Source organism: Brienomyrus brachyistius, chromosome 23 (assembly GCF_023856365.1).
Source record: "Brienomyrus brachyistius isolate T26 chromosome 23, BBRACH_0.4, whole genome shotgun sequence".
Taxonomy (NCBI): domain Eukaryota; kingdom Metazoa; phylum Chordata; class Actinopteri; order Osteoglossiformes; family Mormyridae; genus Brienomyrus; species Brienomyrus brachyistius.
Window position 1 is genome coordinate 9,251,295 of NC_064555.1, and position 26,161 is coordinate 9,277,455.

Genomic DNA, 26,161 nt, shown 5'->3' on the forward strand with positions numbered 1-26,161 from the left:
TGTTGTCCCGACTCTGCCGAGTTCCATCGGTCTGAGCAACCCTGCTCTCGGTTACCAGAGGAATTGAAACGATGGCCTTGCGTCGGAGCTGCGGTGGTGGGACGGTTATTAAACAACACGCAAATAAAAGTCGAGGCACAAAATGCAAAGTTACATTTCTTTAATAAATAGAAACCATTATGTAATTAAGAAAACTCGCCATCTACAGTAAGCAGGTCTGCAACTTTACAGAGCAGGGTTCGCACAAGCCGGCAGAGATCTGCAGGTTATCAAGGGTTTCACAGGCTGTCAATGTGCTCCTCCACCTCACACCCCAAGCACATCACAGACAATCCAAATGCCTGGTTCGATGGCATATATATTTTTTTTGTTCTTCTGTTATTGCTTGCATAGAAAGTCGATTTTACAGAAAACACACACAGTATTTCCTTGAACTGCAATACTTCAATTTGAACACTACTGTAAACTCAATTTCAATTAAACAGCGCAAATCAACGAAGGATAATGACTTATACCCAAAAGCAATGGCTAAGATAATCAAATTCTGTTAAGTGGAGTGAAAGAAATCTGAAAGCGTGAAAGAATTCAAATAGTCCAATAAGATATAAGGATTACCGAACTAAAAATGATTATGACGGTGCATTAGAAGCCGTAGATTTGGCCCCGAAAAACAGCGGCCAAACAGCGTTTCTTTTGTTCCCTGTAGCTGTAATCTCCAGTTTGAGGAAGTTCCATTTCTCAAACTGAGAGTCAACCCACCCACCCCCACAATGGACTGAATCCAGAGCCAGGAAAATACATTGGTCGAAGGGAAAGAATAGGAATGTACAAGGTTGCCTACAGCAGGTTCCCAACAATCCCCCCCCACCCTTGCCGCCCCCGCTTCTAGCCAACCCAAGCCCTGTGCGTTTCGTTTTGTTACAACTGATCAACGTGGCTGGGGTCCTTTTCGCAAGAAAGGATCTTTGGCAGAGGGAAAGGGAGCGCCTTTCAAAGTAGCTATATGCGTTTTTTTGTTTATTATTAGTTTTAGGTAGGTAATTGTGGTCCTTATTGTGCAGCTAGCAGTAGGGCAGCACAGGTCGGACGAGGGGCATGTGTTGGCCGCTCTAGCAGGACACTTCGGTGGACTTGGGCACGGCCTGGTCGGCAGCGGTCCCACCGCTCTCACCGGGGCCATCGGGGGGCGCATGGCGCTGGTTGTCAGCGGTGTGAGCGCGCATGCGACCGCCCTCGTTGGTGTGCGAGCGGCTCCGGTTGCCGTCGAAGGAGGTCACGCTGGAGCCGGAGGCCGTGCGGGAGCGCACCAGTCTGGTCATGCTAGCCGAGGGCACTAGAGGGCGATAGAGGGAGAACGGTCAATCCGCATAAAGCCAACCTTCAGTCCAGGCCTGAAAAATACATATAACCTACTTCACTACAGATATCGCTTTACCCCGTGACTATATGGATGTTCCTACAATATATCAAACAAACTGTGAAAAATGGATTGTAAAATAGTCGTGGTGGGTGGAATAATCCACAAAGTCTGAATTTTCATTAGGTTCGAAAATCATTAAATCATCTCTCTATGAATAACCTTGTGTCCCAAGGTGGATGTGTTTAAATTTAACACCACTGGACAGTTGAGACAAAATTTAACACCAACTGCCTGAAATAACCTTCTATAAAAATCAGAACGTTTAATTATAAACTGCACAGATGCTAAAAGTTGGGCTCAAAAATGGACTGTTCAACCAAGCAGAGCTGTGAACGGCCCTCCTTCACACTCACTGTAGCCCATCCCCTGGATGAAGTACTTGAAAGCTTCAGTCAGTTTTCCAGGCTGTCAAGAGGACAGGAGAGAGAGATTATCCTAGTCGAATCTTCCCCTTTAATGAACAACCCAAGAGTGATAAGATCATACAAAGACCAATTTATCTGCCAGATATCCAGGATTTTCATTAATATTTGTGTTAATAGTTACAAGATCACTTTGCAACAGGTTTCCTCCCGCAGTCGTTCTGGATGCAGACAGTTCAGTAAACAGCTTATGCTAATCTGCAGTGCTGGTGCTTATCCCCATCTGTGTAGCTGGGTCTTAGCATCGCAAGTATGGGCAACATACCTGGTCAACCTGGGGCAGGCCGCCGCAATCCGCCATCTGCAGGGACACACAGAGACACACAGGGACATGGGTAACAGCTTACAGCCTGCCGTGTTTACTGCGTGCCCCGTGCAGTGTCGAAATGAGCCAGCTAGCCATGCTTTGGGACGTGGTCCAGTTCCCCCGGGAATGCATGAATCTCTACCCCAACCATCCATGAGCAAAATTTGCCTGTATCAAAACCTATGACCCCTTCATGAGGCCACAGCATGTTTCAGAGGGGACAAATCGTGACCCCCCCCGACCCCCAACTCTCCGACGCCATGCCAAATGTTGACAAAGGCCAATGGCACTGATGTGACACACAAAAAAAAAATGTGCCAATCAGCACTGAGCATGCGAGAGCTTATCGGCTGATGTTGTCGTGTTACTATAAATACCTCACCTTCAGAAGAGTAGTCTTGGTCGGGTCCAGCTTCGTATTACATTCCACCTAAAAAAAATAAAAATAAAAAAAAAATCAGTAAACAATACTCTTGTAACTTATTCTGGTTTTATTTGATTATCAAAGTGCATTTGAGAGTCTGGCTGCTCATTTGTTGTTGAAGATCATTGCCAAGATGACCTTGGTCTTGGTAAACAGGGTGTTTAACGGTGCAAGGTGCACCTACCACAGCATCAACTGCTGGAGAGCTGTCTCCAACGACCAGGAGAGCAGGGCACCTGCAAAAAGAAGATATATTTGAGAAAATTTATAAGTGGGGGAGTCGGGAAACTACACAGAGCACATAAATTTGACTGCATTTTGAGGGTGGTCTAGCTTACTTCAGGGTCCTCACTGTAATGTGTCCTCCAGGGACAGGCCGCTCGATCTCTAGATCCCTCCGGCTGTCGGTGGAAGTGGGGGTTGGAGAAATGTCAGTAAGCTTGTAAAAAAAAAAACAGATGGTGCTGGATTATAAATCAACCTCCTTCCCCCCCGCAAGCTGGCCGAGCCATACCTTCCATAGGCCTTGACAAAATGCTGGAGGTTGGACTGGTTGACGTCAGTTTGGATGTGGTGACGGTATGTGGCAATCAGGTCATGGTTGTTCTGGATCTCCTCCTAAAGATAAAGAGCACATTGAAACTCAAGGTCGAGGGGCTTCAAAAGGAACATCATACATAAGGTATCTCAGAAGCAGGACAGAAAGGAATTGTTAAGACACCTCGCAATCATGGAACCCACCTTCCCGAAGAGATGGGTGATGATCATGTCAGGAAGGGCCTGAGCCCATCCAGTGATCTGGAATCAAGATCAACAGGCATCGTTACTTTCGAACAGGCATGTAAACCCTTAAGGTATGGACTGACATGGCAGACAGCACCACCGGAACCTACCAAAAGTACTCTACACAATAGCATGATCTTGAAAAAAGTATACGTTAGGTCCATTGCATCAGAAACCAAGGTTTCTTAATTCACGCTAAAATGCATATATCACAACAGAAACTGTTCATAAGAATAGAACCTTGTACCTTGTTTGCAGCCCAATCCATCCAGCCTTCGGCACATGGGTTAATATTGATCAGAACCAGTCCCTCCACCATGGTGTGGTAGTCCAGCTGCAAGGTGGCAGTAGGGAGCTATAGTCAAAGGCACAGCAAAGGAACTGGAAGGTGTTCACCTCCAGTCACACCTGACTGAAAGCCAGAGCTAAAACGCCAGGCCTCAGCAAAGCACATCTATGGGGATGCCATCTACCATCAGGTGTCAACAATCTTCGGTATGAGGAGCAACCATTCCCTAGAGCAGGGGAGGGCAACCTTATCCAGAAAGGGCCGGTGCGTATTCGGGTTCACACTGTAATTCCCTAAATAGATTACTAATTAGAGGACTGATTGGCTGAAGAGTCCTCACACCTGGGTTTGGACAGCTGACCTAAATAAAGGTTATCCCAAACACCTGAATACACACCGGCCCTTTGCGGATAGGATTGCCCGCCCCCCCCCACCCCACCCCAGTGCAGGCATGGCTTCTCTTGCCACATAATGTACTGCACATGGGAAGAAATCACCCTTCATAGCACAACAAGAATAAGGAGGATTACACAGCTGGCAGCGACGCCAGTATGCAGGTGCGGGAATTTACTGAAGCTTAATCCTGGTTTGATTAAAGTTTCAAATGTGCAAACAGGCAGGGAAGAATATTGACTCACGGCAAACTTCGCAAGGATATAGGCTCCGGCGCCAATTCCCAAGCCAATGATACTTTTAAGACTGTGGGGAAACAAGCAAGGAGTTACACAACCATTACTCGCAGTGAAGACTTCACTCTTCTGGCTTCAGGCTACCGATGGATTCATTACATAGCAGCTTAGAGGCACACTTGTCTACATCTTGGCTCTTTTGCCAATAAGCAATGTTGGGTGTCTCAAACATACCCAAAATGCTTGAGGACTAGAGGAATAGTTTCAGACAGCTGGTCCATGGAAGGGTATTCGTATCTATGGGAAAAAATAGAGAGAGGGTTATCTTACTGGGACTTCAGAATACAGCCTGGAAGGTACTTATAAAATTCACAACAATTAGGAAAATAATGTAAATCGCCAGTTTAATCCAGTCCAATTAGATGGATAGAATCAAACTTGCATCCAGTATCTAAAGACTATTTTACCATTGATGTAGTTCAGGTAAGACTGCCATAAATAGGCTTTAGGGCAAATAGCATTTGAGGTACATTTCCTCACTTTATCAGCACTGTTTACAGATCCTGCACTACATTAGCAGAGGTTCACAGTTCAGCCATGAGGGGGGGCTTAAGGCACTCACCCAGATGGAAATGTGGCAACTCCCTCCTGCTGACCGGGTGCATCCACGTGGCAGACGGCAAAGTGCTGCATGATCTCCTGCATGTCCTCGTGAGTGAACAACGGGCTGAAGCAGTTTTTGTCTGTGCGGCGGACAGCGAAATCACATTTTTGAAAGAGGTCTCCAGGGGTTACCGCACAGCCATACCTGAGTACGGCTTCCACACAATGCATTACTGTGAGTGTATGTGTGTGTGTGTGTGTGTGTGTGTGTGATTAGTGATTAAAGGATCCTCACGGTTCAGTCCGATGTCATGGTAGGTGAGGATGACGGGCCGATCGCCCTTGGGGACCCCCTTCAAGGTGCAGTGGACTTTGCCATATGGAGTCTCCACGTCATGCTCCTGAACGGTCAGATCTTTCATCAGAGCAGGTCACTGAACGGCCAGCATGACAGTTCCAGCCGGGTTCCCGATTTAACTGGTCTAGCAATGACCCGAGTCACCTTTATTAGTGAACCTGGCACACAGGTGCAGGTGCTGCTTTAAGTAATAAAATTCCATCTCTTAGCTGCTTACAGTTAACATCTGACCATCGCGGTCTTCACAAGGTCACCTCAGACCATGTTTATTTTGAACTGTGACCCTAATTTTTTTGATGCATTAAAAAAAAAAAAGAAAACATTTTATTTACTTTTTCCCTTTTTTGAAAACTATAGACGACAGTCTTCCTCAACATGCCTCCAGGATCATTCGCCACAGCATAAATAAGGCTCAACCACAAACAACTAATCTACGACAAACTTTCCTAGTTGTCAGAAACATTTTTGACAAACTCAGCATGCCATTATGAACCTCATCAAGCCAATGGACATCTCCCCATCCCAACCATCCAAAGGAACAAACTGCCCTACTTTTTCCTCTTAGGTACTGGGTCTCAGTTGTAAAGGCTACAACCTTCAGTACTCACTTCAAACCAGATGCTTCCAGAACACCGTGGAAACTAAACGAAATACGACCAAAAAGACGACCCATAATTACTATGTTCTTGTACTCACAACTGCTTCGACCTCGCCAACAGAGTCCATGTCCGAGTCCTCAAGAGCCATGCTATACGAGCGAGGTAAGGTACAGATCCAACAGCTTACAAAGCTCCGAAAGATTCTTAATCCAGAAACGACTGCGAGTGCTGTTTTATACTCCCACCGGCTAAGCCCCAAACTCCCATGATTCCTTGCCTGGCAACCAAAACAAGCTAATACTGGATGGATGAAGAGATCTGCAAATTGGATCAGTCAGTGTCAGGTGCTGTGATCATCTACGCCACCCCAGACCAGTTCTGGGACAGTGGAATACTTGGATATGTACTATCGTGTGACCTATTATCGCACTGTTCATTCACAAAGTGGTGCTCCCAGTTCAGCAACCAATGTCAGGCCATTTTTTTTAAACAACATTCACAGATGGACTGGTAGAGGAGCACAGGAGAGGGACAACCTTGACATAAAATAGCTGGAAAGCATGGCCACCCAGAACTATCTTGACGACGAAGCAAAAACTGATGAACAAGTCTGACTAACTTCAGAATGATAAAGACATTAGCAGGGGCTCTTAGACAATTAAATAGTGACTGTCTGCATAAGAGTTAAAATAAGAAGAATTCTAAAAGCATTTTAAATGGGGAATAATAGATTACAACGAAAGGCCGTGTCATTATATTGAGTTTGAGCTAATTACTTAAACTCGTCTGAATCAGCAAATGCCACGGGGGGAGGTGCAAAATAAAAAGTTCCTCAGGTCAAATTCACTGGCCTTCAAGACACAGCAGAATATAACAAAAGCGAAGCATTTTACGAGGAAACAAGAGCCACATTTAAAGGGAACCCTGGAAACAATTATCCCTGTGTCCCATCGTAATACAAGTATGTTAGGTCTTCAGCGGGCCTAATCCCAATTAACGAGACAACGCTCGCGTGCAGTAAGGAGCCCGGCAACAGAAACAGCTCGGGCAGATGGCAGGCCGCCCGTGCCGGGGGAAGCGCCTCAGACGTGCAGGCCGCCGGTCATGTGACACACTGTCCTGGAAACCCAGGTACTAATCTGCACGGCTCAACGGGACACAGTCGGCCATTTCCGTCTCCGTGTTCAGAGGCGTCCAGCTGCCTGTACAGGCACTAAGACCCTAAGGCTTGGGTCGTCCGCGTCGACCGGTCTGCTGTCCCAACACCACAGCTCGATGTTTTTTTTGGCAAACTAACGCAGTTGGATTCCTGTTGGATGGATTCCGCAACACAAACAAATTATTCAACAAGGGGAATCGATCCTTTCTGCTTTTCCTGACGTAATTTCTTTGGAAAAGCATGCCATCCTCCACAGTTACACAAAAGATAAAAAGTAAATTGGATGAGAGGTTACAAGACGTATATAGGGCTTATACAAAGATACGGCTGTTTTGGAAACAGAAAGTGGTTTAACCCTATATTACTATACATCAGATGTGAACATTTCAGGCCCAAAAAGTACAAATCCAGACCAAGATATCGTTTCAGCTAGCCAGATGAGTACTCTGTGACACTTTATGCTCAACTGGTTGGGTGAAAGTAAATCTTGGTCTGGATTTTTACTTTCTGGACCTGAAATTGCCACCTCTGCTACATAAAGTTTTTGCTGTCATCAATAAAGAACAGCTAAAGTTATTAACTGAAAGATATTATACAATTAAACAAACTGACATTTAAAAATGTGAAGGCTGACAAAATATATTGCTGCTGTCAAAACTACCACAAGATGGTGCTAGAGAACAAGGGGGGAAGAAAATAAGGGGTTTTAGGCTATTTGATGATCTTCCATAGAGATGACTTTGTTCTTTGGGGGTGGGAGGAGAACGAGGGAGGCTAGCCTAAACAGTATGAAGGGTGAAAGTGGTAGAGAACAGTCTAGTAATTCAGAAACCTGCATTGCCACCAAACGGCTTCCCATTTAGCGACAAGAATCCATCACAGAACACCACTATTCCCTTCTGTTGTTGTTAAAATCTGCAGTGAATCAGTCCAGAAAGGATCTATCTTTGGCACGATACTATACTTGCCTTGATATCAAGCTGCTGGACGGCCTCTCTCAGCCCCTGAAACATAAACAACGTGTTAGAAATAAACCCTACGGCAAATCCCATTAGGCCACGCCTCTGACAAAGGGACACCGACTCCATGAGGCAGACCTTCCTCATCACATACACAGCAGCAGAGCACAGCAACACAGCGCTGGGATGTACGTTATAAGTATCAGCATTAAGATAATCCCCCAGTCGTTAGTCTGCGTCGCTCATTACTGTCAGCATGCAGCACTACAATGGCTCTTAGGTCTGGGAGAATGACAACCATCACGGTTACGATGATAAAATAGCAGCGGATTAGCAACAAACACATAGCAATTGTTGACTAACTCTGCGCACCGAGACATCCTCCCCCTGGCCTGCTTGTTCAGTGGTTGTGGCTCACTGGCAAAGCAGGACTTTCCTGATGCCGAGTTCTAACCATGTTTTGTGTAGCTCGTTACAAAGCTAATGTACACTTCTTACCGATCAGTCACTGGAAACTCAGCCTAACTGCTCATGTACCTAAGCTGGCTCCTTGACAGCCAACATACACACACACACATATATATACATACACACACACACACAATATAATAAGACATCACATTTCCTACAGCATCCAGGGCCTAAAGAATTAAAAACCATGAACCTTGTAAATCTTACCTTGAGGTCACTGTCTCCCAGCAAGAGCTTGGACTCAGTCTGGATGTCGTCCATTTTTTGGCAGCAAGGGGGGCCTAACAAAACAATCCCAATGACATACTCTCACTTTGGATAAAACTTCAGCTGCACAATGTCAATGCCGAAAAAAGTACTTCCTCTTACTGCGTCTCCCCCTTTGTGAGGGCGCGCACACACACAGACACGTGACGCAAGAACAACAGCTCACACTGCGGTACATCCATGATCGGAAAAAGAGGAAACACCTACTAAAGAAAAGAGAACCGATGTTTTCATCTGTGTTTCTGTTTAACGGTGCTTTACGGTTCAAAGCAGAGAACTAAAGTTCCTTTATAACAGTGATTTTGTAAGAAAACAAATAAATCTACCAGACTATGTGCCTCACTCACACATTGCTATGGATGACGGCATCTCCTAAATAAAAATAAATGTAACATGCATCATTGATTTAACTGGATAAATTTATTTTTCACATTTCAATCAAACATTTATAATTGTCGATAAAGAATCAACAGGAGGTTATATACACACAGGAAGATATAGGACAGCACAGTAGTGCAGAAATGTTTGTTGCTATTTACGTAACAGAGTATTGAGACAACGTGATCAGCACAGTACTGCTGACACATTTCCAAGCCTGCCTTGATAATCACTAATAAGGAAACCAGAGTTGAATTGCACTAAATATACTGAAGCAGTTCCTGCCTTAGCCGGCATTTTCACTCATAGGTGCATCATTTAAAAATGGCAGACTGCAATAATTCAGTAATTAGTGTGGACGTCACAGCAGAAACCATTATGCTAAGATTACAGTTAAACTTTTCGTTTCTATACCGAATGAGTCAATTTGCAAACTGCTGCATACTTTTGTATCAGTTGGTAATGGTGACATTTAAGATGAGAAACATTTAAGTTGCAGGCTTTCTTTAAAATATTTTATCTTAATGATGGCTGGTATTGCATTTTGGGTAAGTTCTTAATGGAGACATTTAATTACAAGTAAACATCACCCCATTAAATCACTAGATTTTTTTATTTTATTTAACAAAATGCATGAACAGGTCCCTTTCTAAACTGCATAACAATACTAACTAGATAGAAGTATTGTACCAGACAGCTGCTTTGATGTAAGGGTAAGCATAAATTAAAATTCTTGAGAAATCGCTTACTCTGTGCATTTTGAAACCAAGCATTTCATCTTGAACTGAAGGACAGTGACTCAGATCTACACACTAATTTTTCCGGGGCACAACAGGTCTTTCAAAATCCACATTTTCAAAAAACAGCTTAACTGAGATCATCTCACACCCAGGGAAGTGTATCATAACTGCAGATTCATCCCTCCCATCCGGCGTTTTAAAAAAAAATTGGGTAACACTACTTCATGGGGCACAAATACCAAGTAATAAATCACGAACAGATCAGAAACAAATATAGTTGCTACGCGAGATAAAAGATGGTCACAATTCATTAATGGTGAACAAACTTGAGATCAGTACTCTGGGTGCAGAATTATTAGGCAAGTGCGTAAAAACGGCAAAATCTTCAGTATTTGGTCTGAATACTTTCTGTTTGGATAAAAACAGGAAGACATAGATAGATGCTTTCCTGTGCAGAATTAAGCAAATTATTATTACTATTAAAATGGGCCAAAGAGGACCTTACAGAGAGCAGGAAAAGGATGTAAAACGATCGAAACTGGCAGACTTTTGAAATGAGATCACTGTACAATCAAGTGTTTTCTGCCAACAGCCAAAGAGGACTGAAGAAGCTTGTAGAGAGAAGAAAAACACACATAAACTGCCAAAGTTCTGGGTCAAAGTAAAGGGGACACAAACTCCTGAGCATCAAATGCCATCATTTTTCAAAACTGCAATCTGAACAGAATCTCCAGACGTTCTAGGTGCAGTGTGCTGCGCGACATTCCTAAGATCGCAAACGCTGAAACATGGCCTCCACTCAGTGAGGCATGCAAGGTATAACATTAAGAATGGGCACGGACACATCTCAAGATTGATGGTACAAAAGGTTTTGGAGACAGATGAGATGAAAGCGACTCTTGATGGAGCAGGTGGATGGTCCGGTGGACGGAGATCCTCTTCAAGCACCAACAAGGCCGGTGGAGGAGAGATGACGTGGGTTGCAATTATCAGTGCTGAACTTGTCATACCTTTCTGACTTGCAGATCATGTAAAAACTGACCACAAGGTCTACTTTACAATTTCTAGAAGTGTGGCTTCTTCAAACTCTGGCACAAGAAGTAAGCAGCTTTCTAAAAGGTTATGATATTCCTGCAAGACAATGCCCCTCCCTATGCATCAAAGAATTTCATAGATTTGTCTAGAAAAGGCTTGAAACAAGGTCTGCCCCTTTCATCGCCTGACTCAACCCCACTGCGAACTACTGGGCCTTACCAAAGTGTGAGATTTACCAAGGTAGCAAGCAGTACCAGCATCTGGGAGGGGGTCCTAACTGGCTCAACTAATATAGGACAGGATCAAATCAAAAACCGGATTGGATCAGTGGGCAACAGACTCTTGAGGGTTATTGAGAAGGAAGTTGGCTATACTGGGCATTAAACTGGGTGAAGTGGCCTGTATAGAACGGCTGAGAGCTTGTTATTCCTTATATATACTGAATAACAAAAACTTTATTATTTATGTTGATGGTGAAGAGAGAAAATCCACTTAGTTTCTGATTGCCTGATAATCAAGCGTTTTTCTTTTATTTTTCATTGTGAAAGTCAAATGTAGCATTTTTCCTCTAAAATTCCCTTAGTGCAGAAGAATGCTTCTGAATTCAATGTTATGTCTGCCCAACTTTTGCTAAAAACGATCTCCAGGAATAGTATTTACCTAATAATTCTGCAGAGTATTTCATCAGCATTTTATTAATTACTTATTCATTAGTACTTTCTTCAGTAGTTCACAAAGGGTTACAGAATTAACAGATACAGTAACAAATATCACGATTCATTAATGATGAACTAACATTCATATGTTACTAAGACTTAGTCTGTGGGTAATACAAAGGTAATGGTATAATACTGTATTTTTTGTGTCCCATCAAAAAAAATGTTATCGAAAATTCTACTATCAAGCGCTTCTTTTGTTGTGCAGAAGTTTTTCCCACTCAAATTCCAAACGGGGGCCACGTGAGGGGCCACAGCATGACCCAGGAGATGCTGCCACACTGGGGCCGTTGTTTCATAAGTGGACAGAGCACTGTACTGCAGTGCACAACACAGCAGCAAACTGCATCCTACAAAGTGCTGACCCACTGCACAGCGGCGTTCCACGGCTAGGTCACCCCTCGCCTGTTTCCATCACGGCCAGCAGGTTAATGCTTAACCAGGGACACTAATGCCAGTCTTGCTTCAGTGGAGCATAACCCTATAAAAGCATGAGTTTGAGAACCACATGAAGCGCGATCGGCCCTCGTTTGCCTAATCGGACCATAACAATGGCCGACGCGGTCAGCCGCAGTGTGGCTCAGGCTTTTCTGTGCACGTGCGCACGTGCTCGGGCACGTCCACCCACACACGTGCACCTCTGAACCCCCCCCCCCCCCCCCCAACATTTCTGTTTTCTTTAGCACTTGTGAAACATCCTGTCATGTGGGGGAAATGGAATTTGCTTGCCAATTTTCTACCCACAAGCTTGAGGATTTTTTTCCCCTCTCACCGGGCTCAAATCGCAGTGGTTCTCTATCAGTGTTTATTTAGCAGATGCTTCCGGGGCCAAAATAACATACCAGCCAAGAAAAAGCATTTCAATAAAATACAGGTGAGGCACAAACACCCACACACATATCACATGCTAGACAGGGTGGATTAATGCATAAGCTATAACCTGGGACCTCACTAAACACCAGGAACCTTCCTCACTCACAGGAGAAACAGGACGGTTAATGGACACAGCAACACCCGAGTGTCCATGCTGATGTTAGCCTTGGATCCCCAGAAGATGCACAGTGTAGATCAATTTAGTAGATTGATTTAAATGCCCTGACCTCCAGTCTTCTGTTATGTAATGACAGAGCCATGAACGCAGCCATTGTCATGCGCTATCAAAAAAAAAAAAAAAAAAAAGTTTAAGGTGCCTTTAGGGATACAATTACTTGCCACTGAATGCTGTGCCCTCAAAGGTCCACCAATTGTACCCTAGCTGTCAATAAATATACCTTTTAATCCAATTTAAGGTTCAGAAAAGGACTATGGGGAACATTTTTGTACCAATGGGGGTACAAAGCAGTTACCTGTAGACAGCCCCTTTGATCCGCCACACAAAACGGTTGTACTTGCATGTTAACACTCACATTTAGATTAGTAGTGCTCATCACTGCCCCTTCATGAGTGATATTTGGGTTTGTCTGCTTTAAGTTCTGTGCCATTATGATGGAAGAACATTTGATTGCTTTCTTTGCACCAGATAAAAATTACAGAAACGCCAAACGGTACATCAACAACCTAATGAGACGACGGTCCGCACTTGGATTTCAGGACCGCATCAAACCTTCTTGGAAGGATTGATTGCTGACACAGAAGTGCCAAGCTGTGTGAAGTGGGATTCTGTACCATTCTTCCAGAAGGAAATTTTCCAGTTGTGTTTCCCCATCGAGGTTGATGATATTTAGGCGATATCTTGAATTTGTTCAGCAGTGGGAACAGGCCAACTCAGAATAACCACGTATGCACGTAGCCCCCCCACCCCAAGGCCCCTCTGCACCATATCATTCAACAAGTCAATGCAATTTAATATCTGAAATATGTAACATAATTGCTTTTATGACTGTATATTGTTCTTTTAATAAGGCATTTGTGAAGAATCCTATATAACAAATGATAAATCCTTTATTTGCCATAGTACAAGTACAGGTATATTGGAATTCTTCTCTTCCAACACCCCATCTTGCTCTCCATAGCCTGGAGGTCACAGTGCAGGATCAGCCACAGTACGGCGCCCCCAGGGCTGGGGGTGAAGTGCATGCGAATGTTCTGCCAGGGCCGAGGCGCAAACCAATGATCTTCCGATCACGGGCTTAGAGATTTAGCCCGCTGAGCCACTCACAGTTTCGTCTTTCCCTCCATCAGATGCATTATTGAATTTCACGAAACACCAATCAGCTTCGTTTCTTTCTGACATGACACACGTGCTTTTGCTCAAGGGCATTCAGCTTCCTAATCTGACCCTGGGTAAGGGGGGGGGGGCATTATCTTGGAATACAGGAACACCATGGAGACATCATGAGCGACCTCGTATTCCTTGGCCGTCACACGATCATACCAAGCACTCGTCGGACCAGTTAGCCGATTTCCCAAATCAACATGGATCCCACAGCATTTTTACCAATTACGAAAAGACACTGCAAGCTAAGGGCGTCTTTTGGAATTTTCCAAACATAAACCTCTATACCTAAAGGAAAAGGGATGAAAGACGACTCCTTGTATCAGTATAACTTCTTGGCAATTATTCATTGGTTCTGCGATCCTTAAACCAAAGCACTGGGGCCTAGGTCTTTGTGCAGTAGCCTGTTTGTGCCTCCTCCGGCTGTGATTTTTGTGATTGCGTCCCTTAAATCATTAAGTCATTCTGCAGGTTTTGAGACCGAAGCACCTACAACGTTGCACTTTAAGTACAGTGAAAGTCCTCCCCTAGTCACTTGCTGTTTATAATGTATATCTTAATCTTTCCCCAGGAATAGTGTTTAGTGCCACGGTACACCTGTATATGGATGGCATGACAATGAGTCCACTTGACTTGCAAGTAACAGACTACTTGGCCTCTTTGTAAGTCTGTTAACCACTTAATACTATAGGCAGTCCCCGGGTTATGAACAAGATCCATTGCTTTAGTCTGTCTTTAAGTCAAATTTGTAGGCAAGTTAGAAGGTTAATAATACAGTAATAATACAGTATGGTAATACTAATACTAAGTAATAATAATAATAATAATAATAATAATAATAATAATAATAGTAACCAATACTGTACTATACCTCAAGCCGACGCTGAGAATGTTTTCATGAGCATCTAGTACTGCGAATTTTCATTATTATGATCTATTGCATTTTACTCAAATTTTTAACAGGCTTTATGGCAATCCATTGCTAAGTACGAGGTGTCTAAGTCAAATGCTCTAAACCCAGGGACTGCCTGTACTCTGAAAACTCACATATCGCAGTTCTGATTGTGTGAGCTGTAGAGGCGTGACATAGTCCAAATTCAACTAAGTATGCCTCAACTACACAGATAAGCAATTCTGATTTTATTACTTCAGAGATAAGGCCTATTTCATGGGGTATTTACACTATATTGTCCACCGCCATAACATTTTTGAAACTGACAGCCAATGACATGTTCATCACCATGGCATAATATTAACCAATTCATTAAGTTTACTACCTTAGAAGTAAGTATTCTAAGTTGCATGGTTATTATTAGAGGAGCAGATGTCTTAGTTCATCAGTAATGTACAGTCCTGGTAGATCTACACTTTTCATTCTGTCTATCTTCTATTGGTGTAGCCTTTCCTTTATGGGACGGTACTTTCCATTCACAAAAATAAGTACTAATCCATTACAACATTCGGTGCTGCTAAATGTTACATTACTCACACCTAAAATGAGTAACCAGACTGTCTGTTATAACTTTCTCACAGATCAGACCATCAAAAGTGGCCCAACTACCCAGTTGACAACCCATCCCAAACCGGTAAATGCTGTTTATCCATAAAGTGGGGAAATGTCTAGATGCAGATTAATTTAGTATGTCTATGGACAACCAAGTGATTAGACCAGTGGTTCCCAACCCCCAGACAGTGCATATTTTTGCTCCTAGTATGGAGCTTGGTGGGAGCAAAAACATGGACTGTCTGGTGGTGCTCAAGGACCGGATTGGGAAACACTGGATTGGACAATAAAGGCACACATTTAAGATAATCCCGCCAGGGAATGACTTCGCTGGCCTACTCGTGTCAATAACTTTGGTCACAGTTTGACTTGCACCAAACCCCATATTGATGTATTCAGCTGTAATGCAAGCTTTCTTAATAACTGTCGTCATATACATCACCATACAGATGTGTATATAAATATGGCTAATGTGTAAAACCTTAAGGGGTACAAAAACAATAAAACAGCAGCCAAATAGATTATACAGACTAGTTAAACTTTTCATACTCTAGAGAGTACAACAGTTTAAATTAGAAAGACATCCACTGGAGGGGGGTGTAGCACGTGGCAGCTGGTTACACTTAACATTGTCCACAACTCGGACCTTTTTGCGACTTCTCATTATAGAATAAGGTCATTGTTAATTATCCACCACCTAGGCTCATCATTGAGAGTGATGACAGTAATTAAGGATACCTTGAAGCTACGACTATAGAAGTCCAACAGAGTGTAACAGAACATACTACAAATCATTTGCACGTAATAGATAGTTGCCTTACAGTGGATGATGTAATTACTTGAAATTGGGAAAAACGTCTCCGTTAGTAAAGCGAACCAGTGCTAAAAATCATAAAAGGCATGGGAATGAAGAAAGCAAGAGTTAACTTGCACATGTATGGGGGATTCACGCAGTTTATTAGCGGCTAGGTCAAGGGATATTGTAATTAGATGACCATACATGTCTGCTCCTGTGATGTGTGGCAACGAAGTAAGCAATGCAGTAATATGATTAGACTTTACGGAAAACCTTTACAGCAGAGACGTGACCGGCAATTTGGATTTTCCTAACTTATGGTCTCAGGTGAGTAGGTGCTGCTGATGAAATATACTAGTTTTGGACGAACACACTTCTTTGTCTGCTTAATAACAACCCGTCGGTTTTTAGATAATACTCTAATACAACCGAATGGAGAGATCCGTCTTACTGGCTACCTGGACTATATACCGACTCAGTATTACGGATATGCAAAGATCAAGACTGGTTAATGTGTAGGACATTACATATAATCAACAGAAGATAACGCTGCCGGTAAATCATACTAAAATCTAACCACAAGTTACTAATAATGATTTGGAAGTCTGTTCATTTTGTAAATCGGTCTCAGCGTTTATACGTACGCTTTAAACAGCCTATTTTTCAAACTTATAAAACAATTAACAATCAGTCTGCTAAAATTAAGATCTTACAAGCATGCACACGGTACAACAAATGGTAAAACTTGGGAAACGTATATGGTTACCTGTTGCGTTTAATAGTCTTCAGTATTAGGATCAAGGGTAGCCGGAAATAACTCCTTAAGGAAATGAAATAAAAAGTCGAAATCGGTTTTCTTATTTGACGGTCTGTTTCTTCGGGAACGGCGATCGTGTGGCTGCTTGCGCTCGGCCGCGGTTCCTACGTGCAGCTGCTGGCCGCTGTATGTGGGAGTTTTATAAAGCCGTGGCTGACCGCACAGCCCAGCCCACTTCATGAGTCCTTTCCGAGGTTCTTGAGCAATAACCCCGCAGTGCGATGAAATCCTGTTTCCAGTGATTACATGGGAGATTTAGGAAGAGCCACGGCAATGAGGACAACAATGGATTCATTTACATTAATAATGTCCTTTGTATAAATAAAATAATATGAAACTGTTGTGAGGCTCTATTTTCATACTATTATTTTTTTAAAAATAACCATTTCACAATTCACGTTATACAATAGTCATGTCATTTAACATTATAAGTTAAGTTATATGATATTAAATATATGATAATTACAGGAATATTCCTTTCTGGACAGAGTGGGACTTGTACTGGAATCTTCACTTCTAATGTATATGAATTTCCCATTGAAGGAGACATCTTAAGCAGTTTAGCTATACTGTGACTGCCTGTAGCATGTAACTCTCTTACCCTGGTTTAAGTTACCAGAAGAAACACATCTCTATAAGGGATTTTTCCCACGTATTTCTATAAAAGGCTGAAATGTGATATTATCTTTTCTAGTGAATAGGTTCTTTAATTTATCATAATCCTATAATCACTTAATTTTTGAAACTTTTTTAATCTAAATTTACAGATATAAGCAGTAGGCCAAATGTTTCATTATCAGCTTTCTCTCAAATATAGACTTAATTGATCTAGCATAATTTAACATCTGAATGTAACAATTCGGTACGTTCAGATGACTATTTCAGCTCACAACCTGCACAAACAAAACGACTCTAAATGCAAACGGTGAACGACTCTTTTCAGATACCGACTGTTGATCATTACTTTGTCTGCACTAGCAGCTCATCTCACATTACTATGATTTTAGCTTCTGGCCGTGAAACTTCAACCACCAGGAAGTCAGTAATCAGCATCTGTGTGACTGGCCCAATGCCTTCTTCCCAACAGACAAGCAAGAAAAACACCCAAAAGCCATCTTTCTCAGCATCTCTGCCTGCATCGTCCATGTCAATATCATTCAGTAGAGGTGGAAAATTAGCGACATAAAGCTATAAAGTATGACAGTATATTTTAATAAGAATCTGCTGATTGGCTGATGGTAATGTTTATAATATGACATATAGTCATTGCATAAGTCTAGGCCAACGCATCTTGGCAGTTGATTAGAGAGCTGAAATTTCACCGGGTTGATTAAGTCTTCATGCACTCAGTTCACGTTGTTTCTGCCAAAATTAACAGTTATTTATATATTTACATGTACTCTTCCATGTTCTCAAGGTCTTTAAGAGCAAAGCACTGCTGGCTAAGAGCGTTCGAGTTAATGGCCATCTGGCAACGTGTCCCCAAAGGACACGAAGCTGATCTCCATTGTTTTGCCCCGGTGCTTTGAGAGTGAGATCAAAGTTCATTGCAGCTCATTGAAGTTGAATTTCGGAGACCGTGCATACAAACTTTCAGGCCTTGCAACAGCTATTGGCTACAGGTCTGCAGCTATCGCTGCTTCCCATGCAAAACACCCTCTAGCTGAGTGTAGTATTTTGACATTGTTACGCGGAACCATTTGACATGATGTAATAATTGGACTCAAGAGGGCTGCAATCTGCTTATGACTCACAATCCTAAGACATGGAATGTATATAGTGACCGTGAAGTTGGTGTTGTAGTTTGACAGGTCCAACACTGGCACGGAGTACTTTTTTCCAGGAAAACTGAATGTCTTTCATGCAGATACTTGGTCGTGCATGATATTTAATACACGAAAGATTCCTGAAGCTTCTTTGACGCCGATCATGTGATACAGGACTGCGATCTTTGGACCTTATGAGTAACCATCTGGCTTGAAAAAAAATCAGACCAACAAAATAATAAAGCAAAACAGGCAAGAACTTAATGGAACGCAGCAAGGTCGGGTCAATAATATACTAGGGTTAATGCTTTAATGCTCTCAAAGTTCAGGAGTTTGGATGATATATTAACACCGCACTGAACTTGTGCTCTTGGCACATATTTTCCACACAAACCGAGACAGAAAACATAAATAGATGTAAGTAACGCAAAAACACGTTTAGTGCCCTGTCTTGTTTAAAAATAGTCCTGCCTGCTTGTGAAATACAAATCAGGAAACATACACTCAAGCAGACAATAGGATACCAAAAAAAAAGAGTCTGCCTTACAAAAATGGCAGTGATGAATTTGGCAAATGGAATTTACTCAAAAAACTATTGTCTGGCATAAAGGTAGGAATGAAAAAAATAAGTAACAGGATTGTTACTTACTTGAATTTACATTTCAATTAAAAATCCGAATTACTTCATTAAATAATCCCAACACTGTAAATTTATGAACCCTCTCATGTAAATTTATGTACGGTTTCTATTAATCTTAAGTAATATCAGACTGCTTGCTGGTGAACATAAGTATTCCCAGATCTCCATGGGGGACACAGATGGGATTATCATTTGTAGATAAGCAATGGATTTCAGAAGGACACCACATAATCCTGAAGAATAAATGCGTACACTTGTAAAAATACATTATTGCTCCAACAGAGAAGGAAGTACTTGAAATGGGTCATTATTGTCAGCGTTATGTGTCCATCCATCCAACTTCCACACACAGTCACACTCTTTTTTCCCTCGTTCTCACAGAGTCACACTTACGCCTGTTCCACAAAGAACGGAGCAGAAGGTGAAGGGAGACACGTGAAGAAGACGTACGTCCATAACAGGACACTCACACGCTACAGCAATTACAGAGACTTGGAGACACCAGTTTATCTAATGGCTTTTTTGGACTGTCAGACGCGATCCACACAAACACGGGCACATCATGCAAGCACAAACAACCACAAACCCTGGAGGTGTGAGACAACACGTCCACCCACTGCGATCCGATAACTGCTAATGTTTCAGTAATATATTTTGGAACTTTTACTGATTCGTCATCGTGCTCGCTTGGTTATTGCAGGCTGATACTGTGTCTTCATAATGTACCATTACCTTGAAGACAAGAATAACCGCAATTATATTTAACAACATCATATCTTCATGCTAATCTATTAATAAATTACTAGCTCATTGATTTCATGGGGTAAAACCCCAAAACTTTCCGTTAACCAGCAGAGGATTATAAACTCATATGTATATCATTTTAAGTGCATTCACTAAGGGGCAGCATGATGCCGCAGTTTTCAGCCCTGTCGCCTCACACCTTGGCGACCAGGGTTAAACTTTCTACCTGTATGTAGTTTGCATGTTCTCCCTGACATCACGTGGATTCCCCCACCAATCCAAAACAATATGCCAAGGTTAAGCAGAGTTTCCAAGTTCCCCAGTGTTAGCACTCTCTCTGCGGAGGGCTGGTGCCCCATCCTGGATTATTCCCTGCCTTAGGCCTGTGGTTTCTGGGATAGGCCCTTGCAACACTCCATATGTCAAGAGGCTATAGAAAATGGATTGAATTCACATATATCATATTGCATGGCTAAATCTTAGGCATATTAGTCACGACAAATTTGAAAATACTTGACTGTCGTTCATATACACAGATATTTTTATGAACAATGTTTTTTTTCGATTGACATGAGTTATTAACAACAAAAAATATATATACCGTTCTTGTTAATATTTCCATCCATCTGTCTCGGCAGAATCACGACTGCAGAGGTAGACATCCTGGAAAGCACTGAGGAGAAAAAACAGTGTATTGGTCAGCTGCAGGTCACTCGCACATCACCCATAGGCACCAAGGGCATTTTCCACCCACAGAGTACGTCTCTGGGTGATGTAAACCAGATCAAATGGAGGACACGCTGAAGTGTCAACATGCAGCCTTCGCACAGCTACGATACCGGCCCCTTACCTGTGTTTCCAGCGACAAAGTTTTCTACCAGGAAAACTTTCTGGAAGAGTAATATGCTTGTTTTCCCTGCATTTTTATCAGTGATCTGCCGTTTACTCTAAAACAAAAACCCTCACTCACAGACATTTCAGCGAGTGGGTTCTGTAACTCATTCAAGCTCAATGGCTCTTTGAGTCCGAGAGAACAATGCATACATCGATATGATTCAATGGCCTCGGACAGTCCCCAAGCCTCCAGCCTTTTGTAAGCGTGTCCACTGTGAGCTCATTCCTACAAGTCATTGGTACGCACGTATTCATTGTCAGAATTCTGTCATTGTGGCTTTCTAAGCAGAGAAACATTAAAATGCCAGGAAGCCAATTCCACAATTGAGAAACCCAGCTTCAGTATCTTGGGGGCCTGCTTTTAGTGGATTACTGTATTCCAAAAGCGAAAATTTCACTCGTTTGCAAACCCAAAAAAAATAATAATCTAAATTATAGATAAGACTGGGTTTGGTTTTGTGGTACAAATCACAGAAACCTGGCTTGGTGGCTTTTTGCGGAGCATCACACTCATGTGATCCGTAACACGGAATACCTTTCCCACCTGCCTATGCATGCAGAATTATCAGATCATCTTGACTGAAATGGGCAGAATAAATCCTAGGAAACACGATCCCACGAAAGACAATAATGAAATTCCCAGATAAAACCAGGTGGCAGGAATGACACCTCTGAACTTTAAGACACTGTGCTGCTTTCCCACTGCATGTGGATTTCCCAAGACCCCATGCGGTTGGTGCTTTCTGGGGCGCTGCTGAGAGATCATGTGACCTGGGATCAGCGAGATGTCAGCCTGTAGAGCGGCCATCCTGAATCAATTAAATAAGAAAGGTCTCAGACTCGCATGCATATGCGGCAACAACAGGGCCCCGCTGCGTCACCAGAGGGGCGCGCTCCTTTGCTTACCTCTCGCACAGAAAACACGGGTCCCGGGTTTCAGAGAAAACAAACGCGGCGGTAAACATTCCCTGCTAGCTAGCGCAGCTGAGTCGAGCGATCCACGGCCTGGGCTCTCACATCAGCCTGATAAAGTATTGCCGGCTCTCCAGAAGACAGAGGAGGTACTGTATGAGAGAATAAAGTAGGAGGAAAGTGCGAGAGAGATCACACACTGGGAGTCACGCTGATATCTTGCTATACATTACCATAACACCAGTCTCCCCCATGGCCAGAGAGACCATTTGGCAGAACTGAGTTAAGGCACTTCCTGTGCACTGGAAACCAGTTATGCAAGCCAGTTATGTCAGTCTCCTGTAATCATGTACGTCACTAATGTTAACATGGAACAGCTGGAAGAGTCTTTCAGTTAAGGAGACAAACCAAAGTGCAAAAAGACCTGAACCTTTTACCCAAGTTCAGATGCCTTTCAGTTTTAATGTAGTCTGTTAAACCTGAAGTAGCTGATCGTGTCCCTACTGGGATTGCCAGCTTTGGTCAGCTGGCTGGCACAAGGTTTGAAATTCAAGACAACGGCTTTATTACTTTGTAATTAGGGTTCGCAAGCTACCCCAACACTTTCGATGAAGCTAATCTTCAAACTACAATGGAATAACATTGATTTGCTTGTAAGATTTCCTGCGCGAGCGTCAGAAAGTGTGCGTGTGTCGCACCAGATGCCTGAGAATTGGCAACCCTGCCCTGTACAAGTTGTATTAACAAGTCGATGACTATTGGTGACTTTCAGTTTAGTTTTGATGTGCTTTGGCAAAATAATTGTGGGAGACTTAGCCACGTTGAATTTTGAAGGGCTGAAAAATCCATTTTCAAGACATTAACCTGTATAGATGTTTTATTATTGTGACTGGCAGATGTTTAGGAAACCGTCTGTCTATGGTGACAACATCGATCAGTGACCAAAAACCTGTTAACCATTCTACTAAAGGGCATAGGTTTGGTTTGGTAAGGACCAGATCAGCCCCCCCCCCCCCCCCCCCCCACCCCAGCCCCACCCACCTAAACACACATGGTATTTCCGCAGTATTGCTAGAGACACGTCCCTACCATCCATACTAAAATCCATGTCCTTGAATCCACTGGCAGTTCGGTCATAAAATGCCGAATGAGATTAAGGCAATTGCTACTTGTTAAGAGCACATCCACAGCATGAGTTATAATAAAAAACAGAATAATGTTGTAAATAAAATGTTACTTAATCAAGGGACTGGACATGCTTTATTACTTTAATACTTCTGTAAACTGAGACAGTATTCCACTCCTCTAGTACTAATTCAAAAAGATGGTAAAGCTGTCGTCAGCATATACGTTACTATAAATATAGCAGAATGATGAAAAATAATGTCCTAACAAGGCTTTAAACAACGAAATGGGTAGATTCATCTCACAACATGTTGTTATTAATCTAAGTATCAAATAAACATTTTGGAAACCGGAAATTCCGTTGGCATAAGATATTGATGTTATATGCTTCCCATACTTGTCTCGTAATTGCAGGTTCAATATGTATTTAAAGCATGTCGCAAACATGACTGTCTTAGAAAAACATTGCGGGTGTGGTAATGATTTTTATTTAGATCATTTTACTTAGATCGCAGTGCGTACTATACTCGGGTGAAGGATTGCGACGCCCTTCCCGCCACTTTATGTATGGAAGTATGACGCGATACCAACCTCACGTCTTTCCCGGGACGTGATGAACGTGACTCTATTATTTGCAGGAGGCGTGTATGTTTATCTTTCGTTTAAACCAAGTTTTACTCTACTGCGAGAATGGGAGGCGAACTCCCTAAAAATGGAACATCAGATATTCATCATATCCGCCATTTGTCCGATGTGAGATGTGAATTAAACTGGTCATTGCAGTTAAACACACAAAAGACCACAGATCACCTTTTACTTTATCTCTGTTATGTCTGATTATATATTTCCTGTGCTTGTTTCTCGTACACATTACTCACGTCTGAGTGTTTGGTAGTTGAGTTGCAAAACGTAACGAGACTAAAGAAATCTTGAGAAACTTATGGTTTAAAGGGAAGCTGATTTGATTGCTGATATCGCTCCCTAGAGAGTTGAATGGAAGCAGCAATGGCCTTTGGCGAGCTTACAAACCCGAAGCAAGCACAACCGAGCTGTTTTAAGATTAGCTTTAATCCGTGCAAAGCATACATGTTTGGAAAATAAAGCAGTCGGTACCTATATGCACGGCCCTACAATGGATGATACGGGCACCGCAGCCAAAGAAAGCAACGCCGCGTCTAAACAAAACACAACGCAAGCTTGCAGGATTTGCACAAGATTCTGCCTCTCATCCGCTCCAGTCCTCCTTTTTCCTTTCGTGAGAACTGGATGTCCTGCTTACGGCATGTGTATACAGCTTTGGCATTTACTTCAAGGGGATTAAGTGTTGAACTCGTTTACCTGTACTCAAAGCTGCCCAGATATATTACCCCTAGGGAAAAGGTGACAGTCAGATTTAACACCAGTGCATGAATGGTATATATGATGGTTCTTAAAATGCATTAAAGTGTTAAACGAAAAACATCAATGATTAAGCTGAAAGTATGGTAACAGATTTCACTGTAAATACAAAAAACATGTAACTGGAAAAGCTGAACACTGACGACGTATTCAGCTTCAATGTTCAGGTTTTGGCAACCTGATTAAGAGGGGAGCTTCAGCTGTTTTTTATAAGGTACCTTCATCAACTGTTCTGCCTAGTTAATGTAAACCTGGAGTTTAATGCAGTGGATGTGAAGCGGTAATCCTGCAGGATGCCCTCCTGTCACTATGCACTGCTTCTGTGGCCATGGTGAGCAAGGCTGGGGGGGGGGGGGGGGCACAAGCCAGTGGTCTCCTCAATATGATTGTTGTGTCTGTTGCTGCACCTGGAGCTTCAGGAATGAGGACCCCCACAAGGAGCCCCATACTCCTCAACAGCGTAGGAGAGATCTTGTTATTTGGGGGAACTTTTACTAATTAAAATACGAAGATCTATTCATTGGGGGGGAATATGTTCCATCCTGACTCGGGTGGCCCAGAGAGAGCTAAGTGTCTTTGCTGTGCAGTGGAGAGCATCCGTGGTTGATAACAGGCCCTGGGCATTTATTGATCTCTGATCGATAAATCCAGAGAGAAAATTGGCAGAGGCATAAAGAGCATTTCTACACGGAGATCAATAAAGAATCTATTATTAGTAGTAGCAGTATTATTATTAACTGAGTTACCCTAAGTCAGTGTTTTCCCATCCAGTCCTCAGGGACCCACAAACAGTTCATGTTTTTGAGCAAAAATGTGGACAGTCTGGTAGGGAGCTGGGAGGGAGCAAAATCATGGACTGTCTGGCAGGGAGCTGGGAGGGAGCAAAAACATGGACTGGCTGGTAGGGAGCTGGGAGGGAGCAAAAACATAGACTGTCTGGCAGGGAGCTGGGAGGGAGCAAAAACATGGACTGTCTGGCAGGGAGCTGGGAGGGAGCAAAAACATGGACTGTCTGGCAGGGAGCTGGGAGGGAGCAAAAACATGGACTGTCTGTGAGGGACCAAAAACATGGATTGTCTGGCAGGGAGCTGGGAGGGAGCAAAAACATGGACTGGCTGGTAGGGAGCTGGGAGGGAGCAAAAACATAGACTGTCTGGCAGGGAGCTGGGAGGGAGCAAGAATGTGGACCATCTGTGGGTCCCTGAGGACCGGGTTGGGAAACACTGCCCTGTGAGAATAGTTTTACTCTATGGCTTTCACTGAGAAATATTTCAATGTAAATAGACTTTACACTGTGCTATCTTAAACATATTTGTATAAGCATTCAGATGAAAATATTTCGTAAAGGTTATTTGGCCAAATGCAATAAGTTTTATAAATTACAAAAATGTTAGGCCTTTCAGTAAGTGAAATGATTAACCCTTTATATATTCATTTTAAAATTGTGTTAACATCCACCAGTCTATTCATCTTCCTTAACTGTTAATTCAATACAGGGTAATGACCCCAGTAAGCAAAATGGTTTGTCTTTGTGTTTAAAAAGCATCTCCCTGATTCCTCTGTCAATAAAACACAATTTAGTTTAACTGGTGCAAATCATAACTGTCTTCAATTTACTTTAAATATAATAATGGATTACTGGTGGCATATAATTTAATACAAACTAATCCATCCTTCTATTAGAATAATGATGGTGATGATTCTTCCCCATAGGGCAAATCTCTTCACACCTACCATCTTGTTCTCCATGTGAAACATGGATAGATATACAAGTGAGCGCGCGAATGGGGG

The 26,161-nt window shown here is 42.7% G+C and overlaps 1 protein-coding gene across 2 annotated transcripts; it reads right to left on the reverse strand.

The window, feature by feature from the left end:
- Positions 1-145: 145 nt before the first annotated feature.
- ndrg1a (N-myc downstream regulated 1a) lies at positions 146-17,027 on the reverse strand. 2 transcript variants are annotated; one of them, XM_048993550.1, is made up of 16 exons: positions 16,841-17,027; positions 8,631-8,704; positions 7,962-7,997; positions 5,173-5,278; positions 4,897-5,017; positions 4,509-4,571; positions 4,284-4,344; positions 3,604-3,690; positions 3,315-3,371; positions 3,088-3,191; positions 2,912-2,974; positions 2,758-2,809; positions 2,532-2,579; positions 2,108-2,143; positions 1,774-1,825; positions 146-1,333 (listed from the first exon to the last, which is right to left on the reverse strand). In XM_048993550.1, exons 2-16 carry the CDS (start codon positions 8,682-8,684, stop codon positions 1,110-1,112), a joined length of 1,164 nt encoding a protein of 387 aa, XP_048849507.1. In that variant the 5' UTR covers positions 8,685-8,704; positions 16,841-17,027; the 3' UTR covers positions 146-1,109. The 2 variants fall into 2 exon arrangements, with proteins under 2 accessions (XP_048849507.1, XP_048849508.1); XM_048993551.1 differs by lacking the exons at positions 7,962-7,997; positions 8,631-8,704; positions 16,841-17,027 and adding an exon at positions 5,932-7,917.
- Positions 17,028-26,161: the final 9,134 nt, after the last annotated feature.

Coding starts and splice junctions, on each gene's coding strand:
- ndrg1a (XM_048993550.1), bottom strand. CDS start 8,684: ATGGACGACATCCAGACTGAGTCCAAGCTCTTGCTGGGAGACAGTGAC. Junction 2,810..2,911: donor ATTACAGTGAGGACCCTGAA/GTAAGCTAGACC, acceptor TTCTTTTTGCAG/GTGCCCTGCTCTCCTGGTCG. Junction 2,144..2,531: donor CCAAGACTACTCTTCTGAAG/GTGAGGTATTTA, acceptor GTGTCCCTGCAG/ATGGCGGATTGCGGCGGCCT.